General features: G+C 43.3%; 1 protein-coding gene across 1 annotated transcript; it reads left to right on the top strand.

Moving 5' to 3' along the window:
• Positions 1–2,354: 2,354 nt before the first annotated feature.
• Positions 2,355–16,058, top strand: APOH (apolipoprotein H). The gene is made up of 8 exons (XM_002719215.6): positions 2,355–2,449; positions 3,634–3,810; positions 5,322–5,418; positions 7,341–7,417; positions 9,201–9,389; positions 12,588–12,767; positions 14,469–14,666; positions 15,908–16,058. Exons 1-8 carry the CDS (start codon positions 2,386–2,388, stop codon positions 15,985–15,987), a joined length of 1,062 nt encoding a protein of 353 aa, XP_002719261.1. The 5' UTR covers positions 2,355–2,385; the 3' UTR covers positions 15,988–16,058.
• Positions 16,059–18,340: the final 2,282 nt, after the last annotated feature.

Genomic DNA, 18,340 nt, shown 5'->3' with positions numbered 1-18,340 from the left:
AAGTTTCTACCCTCTTTGCACCATTAACACAAGAATTTGGGAAATAAATTCTTATAAGAATTTGGGGGGGGGGTTGAGGGACAAATATTCAAACCATAGCAGAAGGAAAAGAGAGGAAGCGCATCATTTTACATTGAAGTATAATTAAATGCACAGATCTTAAATGATTCGTTCAATGAGACTTGATAACTGCATGTATCCAAAAAGCAGCACCTAATGTACAATGCAGAGTATTTCCACCTTTCCAGAAAGATTCCTCATGCAAGAGAGTGTGTCCATCAGCAGACGTCATGAAAAAGCCCTGTTCTCATCGCTGCTCCTCACTGTTGATCACTGGTGTATAGATGCCAAAACTATTCCCTTCTCAATTTCCAGTTTCTCTTTTCAAAATTTCTTTTCTTGATGCTCAAAATGTCTGGCCTCTCTCTCCCTTTCCCTGTCAACCTCTCCTTTCTTTATCACATAGAACAACTTGACCCCTCTTGACTTTGTGAGTCTTCTCTCTTTTCCACACATCCAGGGAATGCTCCACAATGAGGCAGAGCCTGGGAGAGACCCAGCAAACAAGAATCCTTTCCTTAGAAGGACAAACGGGAAGGGGCCACCATTATTTTATGTTGGCTGCTGCACATGTTTCTTCTTATCGTGGAACACGATGTCCGTTAGGTGCACAGTTTCACAACCACTGCCTGACATTGGACATTTCTCAAACAGATGTGTCTCAAGGAAGTTTAGAGATATCCGTGGATATAATCCAAGACCACTCGAGTGAGAACAACAGTGGTATTTACTCAGAATTTGCTGTGCAGGGGAGTCAGCCATAATCATGTGTGTTGGACAGAGATTCAAACTGAGGCTGGGGAATGGAATGCTTTAGAACATACACACACACACACACACACACACACACAGGAGAGAGAGAGAGAGAGAGAGAGAGAGAGAGAGAGAGAGAGAGAGAGAGAGAATCCAAATATGCCCTGATTGGTGATTGGTTGTTGGTGTGGGAAAGAGGGAGGCTGAGGTAGGACATCATTTGTGATTTTTTTTTTCTGGTTGGTCTTAAGTTTGGCCATTTGCTCTAGGGGTTGTGGTTTGGTTTCCTGAACTGGTTGCCTCCCGTGACTGTCGGTCACAGCTGTATTTTCGTATAAGCTCTAGACACTGCCTGTATGTATATTGCAGCCTGTTAGAGCAAATCATGTATCAGACAATTATGGCATGATGGATGGTCCTTTCTGAACCTCATGGGTGGGTTCATTCTCTCTTCCTCCTCAATCTGTTTTCTATTTTGTGTTCTGACCTTGTTTTGCATCCTAATTTTTAACACCCACTTCTCAATCCCTAAAACAGATGAGAAATCTGTCTTGACAGATCTAACATGTACTAAGAATGGATGAGCAGTTCAAAAAAATGTGGATTTGACAGGAAAGATGATCAAAGACTCAAAGATAGCTCAAGGCCATAACTGGAGTGACCAGGAAGATGTAGTTACTAACTGCAGATGCAGGAAAATCAGAAATAATCATTTTATGAGGCTTGTGCTGTGATGCAGTGGGTTAATGCCCTGGCCTGAAGCATTGGCATCCCATATGGGTGCCAGTTCTAGTCCCAGCTGCTCCTCTTCCAATCCAGCTCTCTGCTATGGCCTGGGAAAGCAGTAGATGTCCCAAATGCTTGAGCCCCTGCACCCGCGTGGGAGACCTGGAAGAAGCTCCTGGCTCCTGGCTTTGGATTGGTGCAGCTCTGGCCATTGCAGCCATCTGGGGAGTGAACCATCGGACGGAAGACCTCTCTCTCTCTCTCTCTGCCTCTCCTCTCTCTGTTTAACTCTGACTTCCAAATAAAATAAATAAATCTTTAAAAAATCATTTCATGAGCTAAGATGTTGAGCTCAATTTCTTGGGCATTAGAGTTGTAGGTGTCTCCTTGAAGGTATTCTTTGGACTCATACATCTGTATACTGGCACATCATCTTGTAGAGGAGGTGACTGAGACACAGAGAACAAGTGATTGTGCAAAGTTGATGCTGCAAGGCTGTGTGTGGGTAACAGGAGCTTCCACACTTTGGTGCTCCATCTACAACACGCACAAAGCCAAAGAGCGAGAGGTCCCGGCAACCAGGATTCCATCAGAGGCAATAGTGAAGGGTTTTGCTATGTCATGGAGATGGAAGTCACCTACCCAAGATTTCACAACACACCCACAGGAGAGTAAATGATTAAAGAACGTAGGTCTCAGAGGACCTTCCAAATCATGATACCTTATCTCTTAACTGTAGCGACAAAACACACCCCCAAATGGTTAATATTTAAGTGCTTTTAGATTTGTATTTCTCTTTTCCGTAGAGGAAAACCACTTTGGGAGCATCACTGTGGATCATCCACAATGATTTCTCCGGTGCTCATCTTGCTGTCAAGTTTTCTTTGCCATGTTGCTATTGCAGGAAGGAGTAAGTACATTTTGGTTTTGAATAAACAATTAATATATCTAACCGCTAGTACATGTCAAGGACCAATGATAATAACTGTAAATTCAGAGTGGATGCTGGAAAGACTTGATTGATATCCGTTCTTTAACAGAAATATGTTAAAAGAGTCTCCATAAGCTATTTAGATAATTTAGGCCTCAGTGTATTGACTTGTAAAATGGGGATAACTTGGTAGTCATTTCAAAGGGCTATAGAGGAAATTAGATGAAGTATTGCACAGGAACTATTTGGTATGGAACTTGTTATATGTGCAAGGATACTTGAAACAGTTCATAAAAATGAAACTAAAAGTATGAATTTATTTTGGTATGAAAAATTTTAAATTTATATGTAGTTTTTTCATAATACATATTTTTCACATATTATAACATAATTTTTTGCACCAAAATTATATTTGTATCCAAATAAACCCATCCTTTGAATTCTATATTTCCTCAAAGGTTTTGAAGAGGGAGGGAGAGAGAGAGAGAGAGAGAGAGGTCACCTATTCTCTGGTTCACTCCTCAAATAGCTGCAATGGCTGGAGCTGGCCTGATCCCAAGCCAGGAGCCAGGAGCTTCTTCCAGGTCTCCCAGGCAGGTGCAGGGGCCAAGGGCCTGGGCCATCTTCCACTGCTTTGCCAGGCCATTAGCAGGGAGTTGGATCAGAAACAGAGCAGCCCAGACTTGAGTCCATGCCCATCTGCTACTACAGGCAGTAGCTTTACCCACTAGGCCATAACCCACACCTCTGGACCACGAATAGAGATTTTTTTTTTTTTTTTTTGACAGGCAGAGTGGACAGTGAGAGAGAGAGACAGAGAGAAAGGTCTTCCTTTGCCGTTGGTTCCCCTTCCAATGGCCGCCACGGCCGGCGCGCTGCGGCCGGCGCACCGCGCTGATCCGATGGCAGGAGCCAGGAGCCAGGTGCTTTTCCTGGTCTCCCATGGGGTGCAGGGCCCAAGCACCTGGGCCATCCTCCACTGCACTCCCTGGCCACAGCAGAGAGCTGGCCTGGAAGAGGGGCAACCGGGACAGAATCCGGCGCCCCAACCAGGATTAGAACCCAGTGTGCCGGCGCCACAAGGCGGAGGATTAGCCTAGTGAGCTGAGGCGCCGGCCTGAGATTTTTGTTTTTAACCATGTGCTTTGTACTTTGTGTTTCAGCCTGTCCCAAACCAGATGATTTACCATTTTCTATAGTTGTTCCATTAAAAATGTCCTATGAGCCAGGGGAGCAGGTAACGTACACCTGCAAGCCGGGCTACGTGTCCCGGGGAGGGATGAGACGGCTCACCTGCCCTCTCTCAGGAATGTGGCCTATTAATACTCTGAGATGCACGCGTAAGTCAGCGCCTTCTCTCCGTCCTCTTTGGGTGTTTTGCGTGTGTGTGGCTGGTGGCAGGGGGAGGGTTGGGAGAAGAGACGACAGGCAATAGGTGGCATTTCGAGAAGAGCAAGCGATCATAGTGTGAAATTAGAGGCACTTTAGAAAAGATACCTGGTCTGTTTGAGAAGTTAAGAGGCGTGGAGGCGCTTGGACGTGCACACTGGTGTTAAAGAGCACGCAGAAAAGCAAACCTTAAGGATTCCCCACCTTCGGACTTTGCCTCAAAATGAAAGCAGGATGAATCATTCCTGAAATGTATATAAATTTTGTCAAAATTAAGTATGCTATGACTTGAATTTATAATAAACTATAAATACATTACATTAAATTTTTTTTATTTTTTTAAAATTTTTTGACAGGCAGAGTGGACAGTGAGAGAGAGAGACAGAGAGAAAGGTCTTCCTTTGCCGTTGGTTCACCCTCCAATGGCCGCCGCAGCCGGTGTGCTGCGGCCAGCGCACCGTGCTGATCCGATGGCAGGAGCCAGGTGCTTCTCCTGGTCTCCCATGGGGTGCAGAGCCCAAGCACCTGGGCCATCCTCCACTGCACTCCCTGGCCACAGCAGAGAGCTGGCCTGGAAGAGGGGCCACCGGGACAGAATCCGGCGCCCCGACTAGGACTAGAATCTGGTGTGCCAGCGCCGCAAGTCGGAGGATTAGCCTAGTGAGCCGCGGCGCCGGCCACATTAAGTTAAATTAATAACCTAAATTATTTTTATATCTCATTATTGTTTTTTTCTAAGTGGTTGCTTTTGTTCATTCCTCAGAACATGATTCTATGAAATCAGGCCAGCACTGTATTTTACAGTCAAAGAGTGAACGATCAACCAAGTTGAGTCGCTGGCAATTGTATGTAGAAGTTAAGCTGTAAAAGTAGCTACACAGACCCATCTGAGCTCTGCTTATTTTATTACATGGGCATGACTGTTTTCATAATTATACATGTTCTTGTAAGTGATTTTAGTATGATTTTTTAATTTCAAAAGACTACACATAATTTTGAATGAGCAACCCAGTTGCTAGGGAGAATAGCTCTTGAAATCGGTCATACTCTGGAATCTAACAATGTCATTTTTCAACTTGTTTCCCCATATACATTTTTGCATCATTGCAGAGAGTATGTATAACTTTGTGTTTTTCTGCTTTCATCAACATGTCATAAAATCTGACTAGTCTCTATGTTTTTTATCACTCATGTTTAATTGGCTACCTAATAGTTTCACTGTTGATTCACCTTCATTAATTAAAATACTCCTCTCATAGTGAGCATTTAGACTGTCTACATTTTGTTATTATCAATAACAACATAATGAACATCATAGCGCCAATGTCATTTGCCTTTGAATAGTTGTTTTATAATAGTTAATAGTAGAGCTACTGGATCAAAAGATGAAAATAACTACATATTTTTATGTTAATGGAAATTATACAAATAGAAGCTTATCTTTTTTACCTTTAAATCACAGCCAGAGTGTGTCCTTTTGCTGGAATCATAAGAAATGGAGTTGTGCGCTATACAACTTTTGAATATCCCAACACGATCACCTTTACTTGTAACCTGGGGTAAGGACTTTCACATGACTAAGTAGCTAGCATGGCACATTTCTGTGCCCTTAAGCGAGATACCAAGACTGGCCCATATTTAGTTTCTAGCTTTTAGACTGGACTTGTGGTGAAATATGCATCTATTTTAGTCCTGCTTTTAATACATACTACAGTGGTGTTGAGGGTGGGATAAGGAGTGGAGATTGTAACAACTAATGAAATATGAAATCACCACTCTAATTTCTCCTCTTGATTAGTTACTTACCTGAGGAGATACACTGTCACGATGGAACCAGGGTGATAATTCTTTTTTTTTTTTTAAAGATTTATTTATTTATTTGAAAGTCAGAGACACACACACACACACACACACAGAGAGAGAGAGGGAGAGAGAGAGAGAGAGGTCTTCCATCTGCTGGTTCACTCTCCAGATGGCAGCAACGGCCAGAGCTGTGCCGATCCGAAACCAGGAGCCAGCAGCTTCTTCCCGGTCTCCCATGTGGGTGCAGGGGCCCAAGGATTTGGGCCATCTTCTACTGCTTTCCCGGCCATAGCAGAGAGTTGGAGAGGAAGTGGAGCAGTTAGGTCTTGAACCAGTGCCCATATGGGATGCTGGTGCTTCAGGCCAGGGCATTAACCCACTGTGCCACAGCGCAGGCCCCCAGAGTGATAATTCTTTATAATTTCTGGGCCAAATCTTGGCATTGGGTTGAAATTATTTTTTTTAATTTATTTTTTTGACAGGCAGAGTGGATGGACAGTGAGAGAGAGAGAGAGAGAGAGAGAGAGAGAGAGAGAAAGGTCCTCCTTTGCCGTTGGTTCACCCTCCAATGGCCGCTGTGGCCAGTGCACTGCGGCCGGCGCACCGCACTGATCCGTAGGCAGGAGCCAGGTGCTTCTCCTGGTCTCCCATGGGGTGCAGGGCCCAAGCACTTGGACCATCCTCCACTGCACTCCCGGGCCATGGCAGAGAGGTGGCCTGGAAGAGGAGCAACTGGGACAGAATCCAGCGCCCCGACCAGGACTAGAACCCGGGGTGCTGGTGCTGCAGGCAGAGGATTAGCCTAGTGAGCCACGGTGCTAGCCTGGGTTGAAATTCTTTAAGAATACGTCTTGGGCTTCAGTCACGAAGCTGACTTGATTGGCTGACCTGGTGGTCTCTAGGAGAGGATTCTGTGAAGACGGCTGGGAGTGTGGTGAGGTCAAGCACCCTTCTCTTAATCTCTGCTAATGCAGAATGACATCCTAGGGAAGGAAACAGTTGTGTGTGCAGCTGATCTACTTGTGCAAAAGACTCCACTGTGACACTGTCGATGGCATTTGGGCTGTACATTAAGACAAAATTTTACTGAGGAGGCTTGTTTGAGATTAGAGGTTAGAAATATGTGTCAAAGAGTACGTTCTTGCCTCTGAAACACCAGTTTACTGGTGGGTCTGGTAACAAATGACCTTGGAAAGCATTGGCTTTGAGGTCAGAACATTACATTTTCATTGGAAATAAACTGTATTTGTGTCACTAAGCTCTACGAAAATAAGTAGTAGAAAATACTGTTTGATTCACTTCTGTGATTATGAATTAGATAGATAGATGATAGAGATAGATAGATAGATGGATAGATAGATAGATAGATAGATAGATTTGCTTTACTTAAGAAACAGTTAACTAGACTCTGGCACCCTAGCCTAGTTAACTAGTTAATTAGACTCTGACACCCTAGCCTAGTTAACTAGTTAAAGGCTCTGGAACCCTCCTGTGAGGCATCTGCAGCACAGGATGAGACTCAATGAGCCAAGATGAGTGTCCCAATTCTCAGGAAAACAGCATCACAAGATATAGAAGTCAATAGTATGAAAATGAAGTAAGGCTCAATGGAGAAGACATTTGAGATGCCAAGGGTACAATATGTTACTGCTCAATGGATTAAAACTTTCCTTCGTAGGTTTTATTTGAACGGAACCAGTTCTTCTCAATGCAACGAGCAAGGAATTTGGAGCCCAGCACTCCCTGTCTGTGCTCGTGAGTCTCGGGGATCCCGATTATAGGGAGGGTGATGAGTTGATTGGCCCTGAAATTCCTGGCTTTAGAACTGAAAGTCCCATCCCCCACTAACCCCTCAGTCCTCGCTCAGCGAGATGGTTGGTTGCCCTTACGGGGAATGTTCATCTCGATGTCAGCCTGCTCTGGAGGATGAACTAACCACTGTGGGGGAAAGGAAGGAGAATGGAATTTACTCCTGAAAACATTTTGCATCTTGTGCCTGGTGAAGCCAGTAGTGGCTGAGTAATTAACTTTAAAGTCCCAGCAGTGTTGTGGCAGAGGCTTGGATAAATGTGGCATTTGTCCATCAGAGACTTTTGCCACTGACCAGGAGAACTTCCGTAACCACTCAGATCACATGTCTTCTTCCCACGCTGCGACCTCATTCATTCATTCATTCATTCATTCCTCAATAACCATGACTTGAGGATCTAAATGCTCTCAGCACTGAGGCTGTCAGGCCAAAGGAGACAACACTGCTCCAAGGGAGTAAGTCTAGGGATCAAGGAGACAAAGAAAGCAACCTTCATGGTAGGCTAAGAGCCCATCACAAGGCCTGATTCCCAGGAGCTGATTGAGATTCCTCCAAAATGCATTGATGGTTTAGTCAGGAGATGTTTAGCTGAGCATTCAGGATCATTTCCAGGCTTTGCTTATATAGGGAGAGGTGCTGTGATTTATATAAGTCCCATATATTGTTAAAAATTTTTATTTTCTTATATCTTTGAAAGGCAGACAGACGACAGAGAGAGAAAGCTATTTTAATCCATGAGAATGAATGCTTACCATTCTTTCTCTTTTTTTTTAAAGATTTATTTATTTATTTGAAAGGCAGAGCATGAGAGAAAGGAGAGAGATAGATCTTCCATCTACTTCTTCATTCTCCAAATGGCTGCAATAGCCAGATCTGGGCCAGGCCAAAGCCAGGAGCCTGGAACTCCATCCTGGTCTCCCACATGGATGACAGAAACCCAAGTATTTGGGCCACCATTTCTGCTTTCCAGGTGTATTAGCAGGAAACCAGATTGGAAGTGGAGCAGCTTGGAACTGCAACCAGCACTCTCATATGGGAATCTGGGTTTCAAGAGGAGGCTTAACCTACTGGGTCTCGGTGGGACCCAACATACTCTCATTTACATAAAGACTCACCTGTGCATCTTGCTAAAATGTGAAACTTCTCAGGCAATGCCTGTGTTGCTGGTCCAAGGAGTACACTTTTAGTGGCTAGATTTTGGTCTGCACCATTTTCTATTATGATAATCTAACTTTCTCTGGACTTGTTGAAACTGCAGGTCAAGGTGACAAATCACTACCATGCTTCTAGGTCCTTGCAGGTGTGTGTGCAGAACTAGCAGTGGGACTCAGGTATCACCAACAACTCTGCACAAGTTCTTGCCCCTAATTGTTATTTTAGGATGGCCCCTTAGCAATGTCCTCCACAGATTCTGCACTCCAGAAACACCTTCGATAGCTTTCAGATCAAAGGTTTTATGGAAACCCAATCATTGTGTTGTTGTAAAAGGCAAATTCGTGGGACAAGACTTCCATTTACTTCATCTCTCAGCTTTCTGATTGGTTCAGACATCTGATTTGGGGATCGTAATTGTATTTTTTTTTTCATTTGGCATCCACATTTTGCCTGACATTGGATCAAATTTTGTGTCTTCTCAATTCCATTTTTGGATCTGTTTTTCTGGAAAGAGTATAAGTACATTTAAAAGCCTCAACTATTTTCATAGAATGATGGTTCTTTTTCTTGTAGCCGTAACCTGCCCTCCGCCACCTGTACCTGAGTTTGCAGTACTTAAAATGTATAAGCCATCAACTGGGAACAACTCCCTCTTTCAGGACACAGCAGTCTTTGAATGCTTGCCACGCTATGCCATGTTTGGAAATGATACAATTTCCTGCACAACACATGGAAATTGGACTGAATTGCCAAAATGCAGGGGTAAGTACAGTCATAAGACAAGATAATTATAGTAGTGCAGAAAGCCATGTTTGAAAAATGTTGAAAATTCCATTAGCATGAAATCTTTTCCATCACTTATTTGATACATGTTTGCTGAGCAGCTATAATGTACTAGGCAGTGTACTAGGTGCAGGCGATACCAGAGGAATGAAATCTGGCTTCTGACCTGCAATGCAGCAAGCTACGTGGAGCCACTGTGAAAGCTCCCAGAGGCAGTTACCCTTGGCTTCGGCTGGGAGGAAGAGCAGAGGATGAAGGGAGGGCATGCCACAGGAGCCGAGGCAGGAAGGCGTGAGAGGCCACCGCGTGCTCAAGGACAGATGGCTTTCTGTACAGCTGCTGAAGAGAAGCCCGCGTTATACTGGGGAGTCCTAGGGGTGAAGGTGAAAACCGGGGCTGCAGTCCCATTGCTACAAGGCTTCACAGTCTTCACCCAGCTCAAGTCAGAGAAAGGTCTGATGTTTAAAAATTGTGAAAATGCTTCCTCCTTTAACTTGATCTGCCGTTACTATCTGTAAATGTGCCTGTGGCATGCAAGTGGACAGATGATAGGGTTTATCAGGTGTGCAGGAGTTATTCTAAGAGCAGTCAGCTTTTCCAGTGGCAGATATTGAAGAAGAAAACATAAGACATTTTTTATCACGAGGGAACTATCAATCATAACTGGCGCCTTTTTTGGATTCTTAAATATGGGCCAGGTACCGGTCTCCTGCTACATGAATGCCACCTCTTTACAGATTTTTTTTCCAAATCCTAAGCATTAGGTTCTTTTTTCAATTTTTCAACCTTTCACCCTGATGTATCAGTGGTTAACATGTGTGACATTGTCACTCTCTGTTTCTTTATAGATAGGTCCCTTTTCCCTGAATCTACTGAAAATAAGCTGTATGCATCAGGACACTGACCCAGAACTATTTCAGCACAAATGTCCTAAGAACAAGCACATTCTATATTCTCACTGTACCCAAATCATTGAACATGTTTTAAATTATGAACAATCGTCATTTAAATAAATAAATAATATAAAAGTCAACAAGAATATGCAAAATCTATTTTTTTAATTTATTTAATGAGCATAAATTTCCAAAGTACAGCTTATGGACCACAATAGCCTCCTGCCCCCCCCCCCCCGTGTCTTCCCTCCCATCCACAACGCTCCCCTCTCCCACTCCCTCTCCCCTTCCCCTTCACATCACGAGCAAAATCTATTTTAGTTCCAATTCTTTTCATTTGACCTAGAAGTGTCCTTTACACATGGTTTTTTATTTCATGCATACTTCCTATTTAACTGCCTTGTCTTTTTAGTCTTCCTTAATGAGGAATAATCCTCTACTCATCTTACTGTTTTTCACTGACATTTTTTAAACAGTACAGGCTGTTTGTCTTGTAGAATATTCCATAATCTGGTTGGTTGATTGGTTGGTTGGTTGGTTACTCATGATTAGGTTCAAGTAAGATATTTTTGTTAGGAATACAACCCATCACATCAGGAGATACTTGTGAGTAGTTGTTCATACTGATTCCTTGGTCAGGTGAAGTGTGCTAGATTGTCTTTTTTTTTTTTTTTTTTTTTTTTTTTTTTTGACAGGCAGAGTGGACAGTGAGAGAGAGAGACAGAGAGAGAAAGGTCTTCCTTTGCCGTTGGTTCACCCTCCAATGGCCGCCGCTGCAGCCGGCGCACCGCGCTGATCCGATGGCAGGAGCCAGGATCCAGGTGCTTTTCCTGGTCTCCCATGGGGTGCAGGGCCCAAGCACCTGGGCCATCCTCCACTGCACTCCCTGGCCATAGCAGAGAGCTGGCCTGGAAGAGGGGCAACCGGGACAGAATCCGGCGCCCCAACCGGGACTAGAACCCGGTGTGCCGGCGCCGCAAGGTGGAGGATTAGCCTATTGAGCCACGGCGCCGGCTTAGATTGTCTTTTGGTAAAGGAACTTTATTTATTTTATTTTATTTTTGGAATTAGTGAGCAACACTTGGATGATCATTTGAGACTGGGTCACATCCAGTCTTTAGCAGTCATTTTAGAATCCGTTGATGACCCTTGATTCTATCAACTGCGAAGTTAGTGGATTTTCGAATGGTGGTTTCTAATTCTATGTTTTCTTCTATATTTATTCATTAGATTTCCGATATAGAGAAGAACCTTCCCTCCATCCAATATTTTTGTAGTATTTTCATAGACTTTTTAAAAAATTCAATGTGTGACAGAGGCAAAATTGAGTCAAGTGGTCACTCTGGAGTTGGTCCTCTTAACCTCATTAAGCTACCTCCCAAGAGCACTGTGCTCCTGGCTCCAGACTTGCTTTCTTGTACTGCAGTAGATAAGGATATGGGCTTGTGACTCTACCATTAAATATCCTAAGGAGTCCAGGAAGCAGCACAGTTTTTTCTGACATACTTCATGCTGGCTTCTTGCATATTCTACAAACAATATTAACAATAAATGCCCATGTCTCTCTTCTCATTTTAATTGAGCATCCTATAGGATTTCATTTGCTTTCCTTTGTTAAGAGATAAAGGATATGTGTTCTCTAAATTTTTGTTTGGGTAGTTTCCCTATGATTTGCAGTATGCATTTTCAAATAATCTAAGCCCAATTTCCAATAACATTATACTATTTCTTGGGAAGTTTAGATATCTTGTTATAATAGAAAGTTTCCAATTCTTTCCTCCTATCTTGTATACAATTTCTGCCTTCCTTTTTAGCTATTAGAAGTTGTAACAAATCTGTTCATTTTTGATATTATCACTTTGAATAAAGAGTTATCTATTAGATGACATAGGAATAAAGAAAGTGAAAAACAAAACAAAATAATGGTACACTAAGTGTGAATGGAGGCTTATTTCATGGCTTGCTGATTGAAAAAGTTCAAATCCATTATCTTGGACTTTGTAGAGATGAAACTTGCAATAAATAACACTTTATGATTATATGGGAAATTCCAAATAACTTAGTAGAGTGTTATTATTGACTTTCAACATTTAAAAAAAATCCAGGGTCTCATAAATAGAAGAGAAAGCAGACAAAATTAAGCACAAAGTAGTTACAAATTATGTTCCAGCCACATGAACAGCCAGTGATTCAATGGCATATTGGAGACAAAATATGACCACTCCACAACTGGACCAACACTGACATTTATTACTAATATATATTATTGAATAAACTTTTTTAGAAGTAAAATGTCCATTCCCATCAAGACCAGACAATGGCTTTGTGAATTATCCTGCAAATCCAGCACTTTATTACAAAGATAAAGCTAAATATGGCTGCCATGACACCTTCTCCCTGGATGGCCCAGACGAAGTTGAATGCACCAAACTGGGAAACTGGTCTGCACAGCCAAGCTGTAAAGGTATGGAAAATGGACGAGGTTCTAGAAGCTCTCGGGATTTATCCAGTGGGTCACCCTTACTTGCCATCTCCTTGTTCCAATCATTGTCCGTTTGTCACTTGGGCTTGCTTCACAGTTACGGGCACATGAAAGAATTTAGGATTCACATGTTCCCGGGGAAGCCTCGTGCTTAGGAACCCTGCTTGAGACAAAACTATGAAATAAACAGGCCCTTTTGCAGGCATGGATAATATGGTGAAAGATCATGCAGGCTTCCTATAAGTGCTTTTATATCTTGCCTCTGAGCATCCTTCTTTTGCTGTGCCTAGCCAAGACTCTTCCTGATGTAAAAACCAACCACACATTCAAGCTAATTCAAGGAAATAGGAACGTCTCATAAAAAGACAACAGGCAATCATAAGAACATTGAAGCTGCGGAAATGGGATGCAATGGGTACTCCTGAGGGTTGGAACTAAAAGTCAGGAATGTCCATATTCCAATGGCCTCTCCCATCTCTGTGTCTCTCTGCTTAGTCACCTGGATCTTGGCTTGATCCTACACAGGATGTGTCAGCTAAAGGATTCCTCACCTACTGGCTTCTTTTCTCTGAAATGCTGGTTCCTTTGAGTCAGGTATCAGTCTTTGGTATCACCACTGTCGTGCTCCTGCAGAGCACAACAGCCCAACTCTGTATCTCCACTCAGGCTGCTGTGGGCCGGGCAGTCTAAGCAGAAGGATGAAATTGGACACAGCAAGCAAAATGATGAATGATTTGTGTCTCAGATTGGAGGCCCCTAGAAACAGAGCCCAAGACAGGGCTTCAAGTGCAGTTTGATTGAGCAAGTGAGTATCTCAGAGGAAAGACAATGAGGCAAAGAGGATAAGATAGGGCATCACTTCTCAAACTTCACTGTGGACCAGATCACCTGGAGAGCTTGTAAAAAAAAAAACAGATTTCTGGGCTCCCCCCAGAGCTTCTGATTCAGTATATCTTGGATGGGACCTGAGAATTTGTAGTTCTACCAAGTTCCCAGGAGACGCTGATGCCACTGATGCAGGGACTATGTTTTGAGTAAGAAAGTGGACTCAGCTAGAGTCTGGCTTCAGTTTGATAGCACAGAGAGCTCTGGAACATGAATTTTCCCCCAGAGTTATTCCCATCGAGAGGTAAGGGGATCTGCTTTTGGTATCCCCTTGATAGTCATTGGCCATGGGCTGTTCCCTTCCACAACTCTGGGGGTGGTAGTAGGGTGGTTTGCATACTTTGTAGAGAGAGGTGGCTCCCCTATGGCTGAAGGCAAGTTTTTAAAGAAAAGATCATCTGAGAGCTATTATCAGCAAACGAAAAGTGCCTGGCAGATGGGTGCACCAGCTCAGTAAGTGGAATCCAAGGAGGTCAGCGCAGGCTTATGTGAAATCACAGTAGCTGGTAGGAGTTCTTTTTCATGCAAGCTGAGAACATGATGGATGTACTCTGACCTTCTGTACATGGCTACTGTAGGGGAGAAAAGGCAGGTATAGAAGTTGTGAGTGTTGGCTCTATAGGCATAGAGCTGCTGTTTGCAATCATATTGGCATTACTTGCTTATGTACATTTTTAGAATCGTCTTGTCTTGACTACTTTCTTGCATTCAGTTCGTGGGCTGGTTCAAATGCTATATCCCCTTTAAGTAAGGTGTACTGAACTCTTCTGTCTTACCTACAAATGTTTTCTCTTTTAGCAAATTGTAAGTTATCTGTTAAAAAAGCCACTGTGCTATTTGAAGGAGAAAGAGTGAAGATTCAGGAAAAATTCAAGAATGGGATGCTGCATGGCCAAACGATTTCTTTCTACTGCAAAAATAAGGAAAAGAAGTGTAGCTATACAGAGGATGCTCGGTGCAATGATGGCACCATTGAAATCCCCAAGTGCTTCAAGGGTAAGTCTACATGGGGACTTTTAGCTGCAGCTTCCATATTCCCCTAAACATAAGCAGCGATTTTGTTATACATTATCTAATGACTGTAGGAAGCCATATCAATTTGGTCAATGGATATTTGAAAAGATGGGTGACAAAAATGAAGCAGTGAGTGGATTATCAGGTCTCAACTTGCAAATATTTTCCTTTCCAATATTTTCCTTAAAACTCAGGGTTATGCAATGGATGTTGAGGTAAATTTTGCCATCTTGTATAATTGCAAAGTTAAACTTCACTACTAATACTTAATCAAATATTGAGTAATCAAGTTCTTTACTACCTATGGATTCCTTGTGGAGAACTCACCCCAAATTACAAAGGAAGTCATGGCAATGGTATTGGCCTATGGACTTCCCTACATTTTTTCTTCTCTAAGCAATTCCTAGAGTTTGGAAGTTTCCATTAGAGCAAAATATTTTAAGAAGATGTTTGTGGGAAATAAAGAAGTATATAATGATTAGCATTTAGATCTGCTAACATTTTAAGATTTTGGTTTTATGATATGAATCATCCAGAGGCAGAAAGTTTAGAAAAATCCCAAGAACACTGACAACACTGTATCAGCAGCTGAGACAGGGCGTTGAGAGCTGCGAGATGGAGCTCACAGGAGAGGGGCCTGAGAATCCAGCCAGAAGAAGAGAAGGGAGTGATAAGTGGTTAGCAGTACCCATTTCATAGAGTTGATTTGATTATTGGAAATAGTATGCATGATATGGAGTAAGCACTCAAGCAATGACCTGATCGTTTTAAGTACAGGAAGTTAGAAATGCACAGGATAAATTGCTGTTCAAAAGGCAGCGGGGCCCTGATGAGATGGTCAACATTGAAGCTGACAAAGTACAATACACCCAGTACAAATCAGTAGAAAAACTACTAGAAGAAGACAATTGCAACAAAAGGCAGAGCTGTGTGATAGATTTCTTCCTATGTCCTTCAGGCAGACGCAACACAGTGGAGAACTAAAAAAAGAGGCTATTGGAGATTTTTTTTCTTTTAATCTTCACCATCAAAGTTATATAAAACCTTTCATTTTCTCTCTTGGAAATGAGTGTCTTATCATTTCCTGGATGTATTCTCCCATTACTTAACCCTCACACGAAATAGTCTCATTCATATAATTAACTTTTGATTGGCTTAGCTATTGAACCCATTTAAGGCATGATTGTTGCTCTTAGAATGTTTCTCCTTTTCTACCCCAACAGAACACAGTTCTTTTGCTTTCTGGAAAACTGATGCGTCGGAGGTAAAGCCGTGTGAGGACGATTTACCAAGTCAAAGCTGAATGCCTTGCTGGTATCTGTGTTTGTCTGAGGAACGTAATAAAAAAATAAAGTTACTGAGTATATTGCCTCAGCCATTGCAGCATTGACCTTCATAGTTGAGTATGGGAATGAGATATCTGTTCCCTTTGCCCCCCGAGACGTCGATAACTAAGTCTATGAAATAAATTGGCAGTGGTCAGATGGAGGGGAGAAAAGGCATGCAAATATATGACACGCAAAGGGCATCACCTAAATGAGAAGCCAGTACCCTGCCCTGAGTGAGATCTAGCAGCTTCCATATCTCCTTCAGAGGATAGCAGGAAGAGGAGGGGGCCGGGCAGGCAACCTTAGGGAGAGGAAATGAATTTTGAGGCAGGTGAATGGGTTCTCAGATGAACAGGAGATAGCCTGGTATAAAGTGTGTCTGGGTGTGCTGTTGTCCTCCAGGCTCCTCCCCTATCACATGTGTTTAGTCTTCCCTATTGGTGCAAGGGGGGGATTCAGGACCACTGAGCTCCTTCCAGAGGCAGATGAAGGAGTTCAGAGAAAGCCCCTCCCCTACTTGCTAGCTCCCTCAGTTTGAAGCAGTTAGCATAATAAAGTGGAGTGTTTTGGGGTGGTGTTTCCTGGACTCCTTCAGTTCCTTGCTTTCAGTTATATTAGTCAGCTAAGGAATCTAGATATTTCGGGGTGGGCATTTGGTGCAGTGGTTAAGATGCTGCTTGGGACACCCACATCTCATGTCAGAGTGCCTGAGTTCAAGTCCCAGCTCTACTTCAGATTCAGCTTCCTGCTAATGTGACTCTGGGAGGCAGCAGCTGAGGCTCGAATATTTGGGTTCCTGCTACTCACGTGTGGGAATCAGATTGAGTTCTGGGCTCCCAGCTTCAGCCTGGCCCAATCCTCCTGTTGTGGGTGTCTGGGCAAGTGAAACAGTAGATGAAAGATCTCTGTCTGTCTCTCTCTCTACGCCTTTCAGATAGAATGAAAATGGAAATGGGCAGGGGAACCCCAAACGTTCAAAATGTCACCATCATTCCATGGCTGGGACATGGGCAGTGGGAAAGTGTAACTCGGTTCTCCACCTAATCCTCCTCTCCAGCACTTGGACCTAACACATCGGCAGTGTGCTGTCCCACAGACCTGCACACCTATTTACCTGCCAATTTATTGCAAAGAAAAAACGCTATGGCCCAGAATCACTGAGGATGACCCAGAAATCAGCTTGTAGGACCATGGTCCCGGATAACTCTTGCGCATCCTCAAGTTTGAGACGCATCACCAGAAAAGACTATCCATGGACTTCCAGGCCAACAGAACTGAACGCAAATCCTTGATGTTTGGTTTACATAATGCCAAAGAAAAATTCCTTCCTTACCCACTAAGATTTCCTGACCTGTCTTTGACCTTGCTCCTCTGCATCTCTTCAACGCCTTTGCTCTTCTCTCTTCCTGTAGTAGTGCTGGCCAGACTCATCCCAGAGCCTGTCAGCCTTCCCCGTGCCTGCCCCAATGCAGCTGAATGTTGCAGGAGGTGTGGGGGAGGGATTTCACAATCGTGCTTGCAATTCATGAAGGTGAACCCTCCGTGGGCCCTCGGCTCTGCCTGGCAATCCCACCCTATCTCTCCGGCTAGTTCACTTTGCTGTCTCCAAAGGGACAACTCTCCTCTCAACCTCTTCAAGCCACCTTCCTTCTCACTCAGCTGGTGATGACTTTGCTCCTTGTTTCACTGAGAACACAGAGAAAAAATATCGTTTTACCCTTCCTGTACCGAATCTGCCATCTTACCATTATCTCTACCAAGGACTCTGCCCTCTGTCTCCTTAGCATGGATGACCTCCGTGATCCTACCCAACGACGAATCCTCTCTCCATGTCCTGGGCCTCATCTTCTCTTTCTACTGGACCATTTAGGTCAGCATATGAATATACAACAAGAACACTCAGTTTTGAAAGTTCCTCCTATTATCTCACATCTTTTTCAAACAATCGCTTCAAATCTTTAGTTGCTGGGTTTTCAGGAGTCCTGGAAAAAGTTGTTTTTCCTTTGTGATTTCTGCTTTGTAATGGCCATCATTCTCTTTAGCTATATTCCCTTCAGCTGCTTCCTCATTTTACCAAATTCCGTGTGGTAGGGGCCACATCTCTTCTTCGGGACGCTTCTCTGCCCCTCTTCCTTTCACGTAAACCAGTGTGGCTCTCTTCCTCCCAGGTCATCACTCAAAAGTGCCAAATTCTCATCAGTTAACCTTAAAAACAATTTTGCTTTTTCTCCCTTAACTATTTCTTTTCAAACTATATGTGTGTGTTGGAAGCAGAATTTGAGAGGTCGTGGTACTTCCTGTTTCTAAACTAAAAAGCCCTATTTAGGG

This window comes from Oryctolagus cuniculus, chromosome 17 (genome assembly GCF_051225735.1).
Source record: "Oryctolagus cuniculus isolate XC-2025 breed Fujian yellow rabbit chromosome 17, ASM5122573v1, whole genome shotgun sequence".
Classification (NCBI taxonomy): Eukaryota; Metazoa; Chordata; class Mammalia; order Lagomorpha; family Leporidae; genus Oryctolagus; species Oryctolagus cuniculus.
The sequence above is the reverse complement of the archived record's forward strand: the minus strand, read 5'-3'. Positions and strand labels throughout refer to the sequence as shown.

What these genes read in the sequence shown, in the direction of transcription:
- APOH (XM_002719215.6), top strand. Translation starts at nt 2,386, where the DNA reads ATGATTTCTCCGGTGCTCATCTTGCTGTCAAGTTTTCTTTGCCATGTT. An exon ending in TGAATTGCCAAAATGCAGGG is followed by an intron (nt 9,390 to 12,587) that starts GTAAGTACAGTC and finishes AAACTTTTTTAG; the next exon opens with AAGTAAAATGTCCATTCCCA. An exon ending in TGCACAGCCAAGCTGTAAAG is followed by an intron (nt 12,768 to 14,468) that starts GTATGGAAAATG and finishes TTTCTCTTTTAG; the next exon opens with CAAATTGTAAGTTATCTGTT.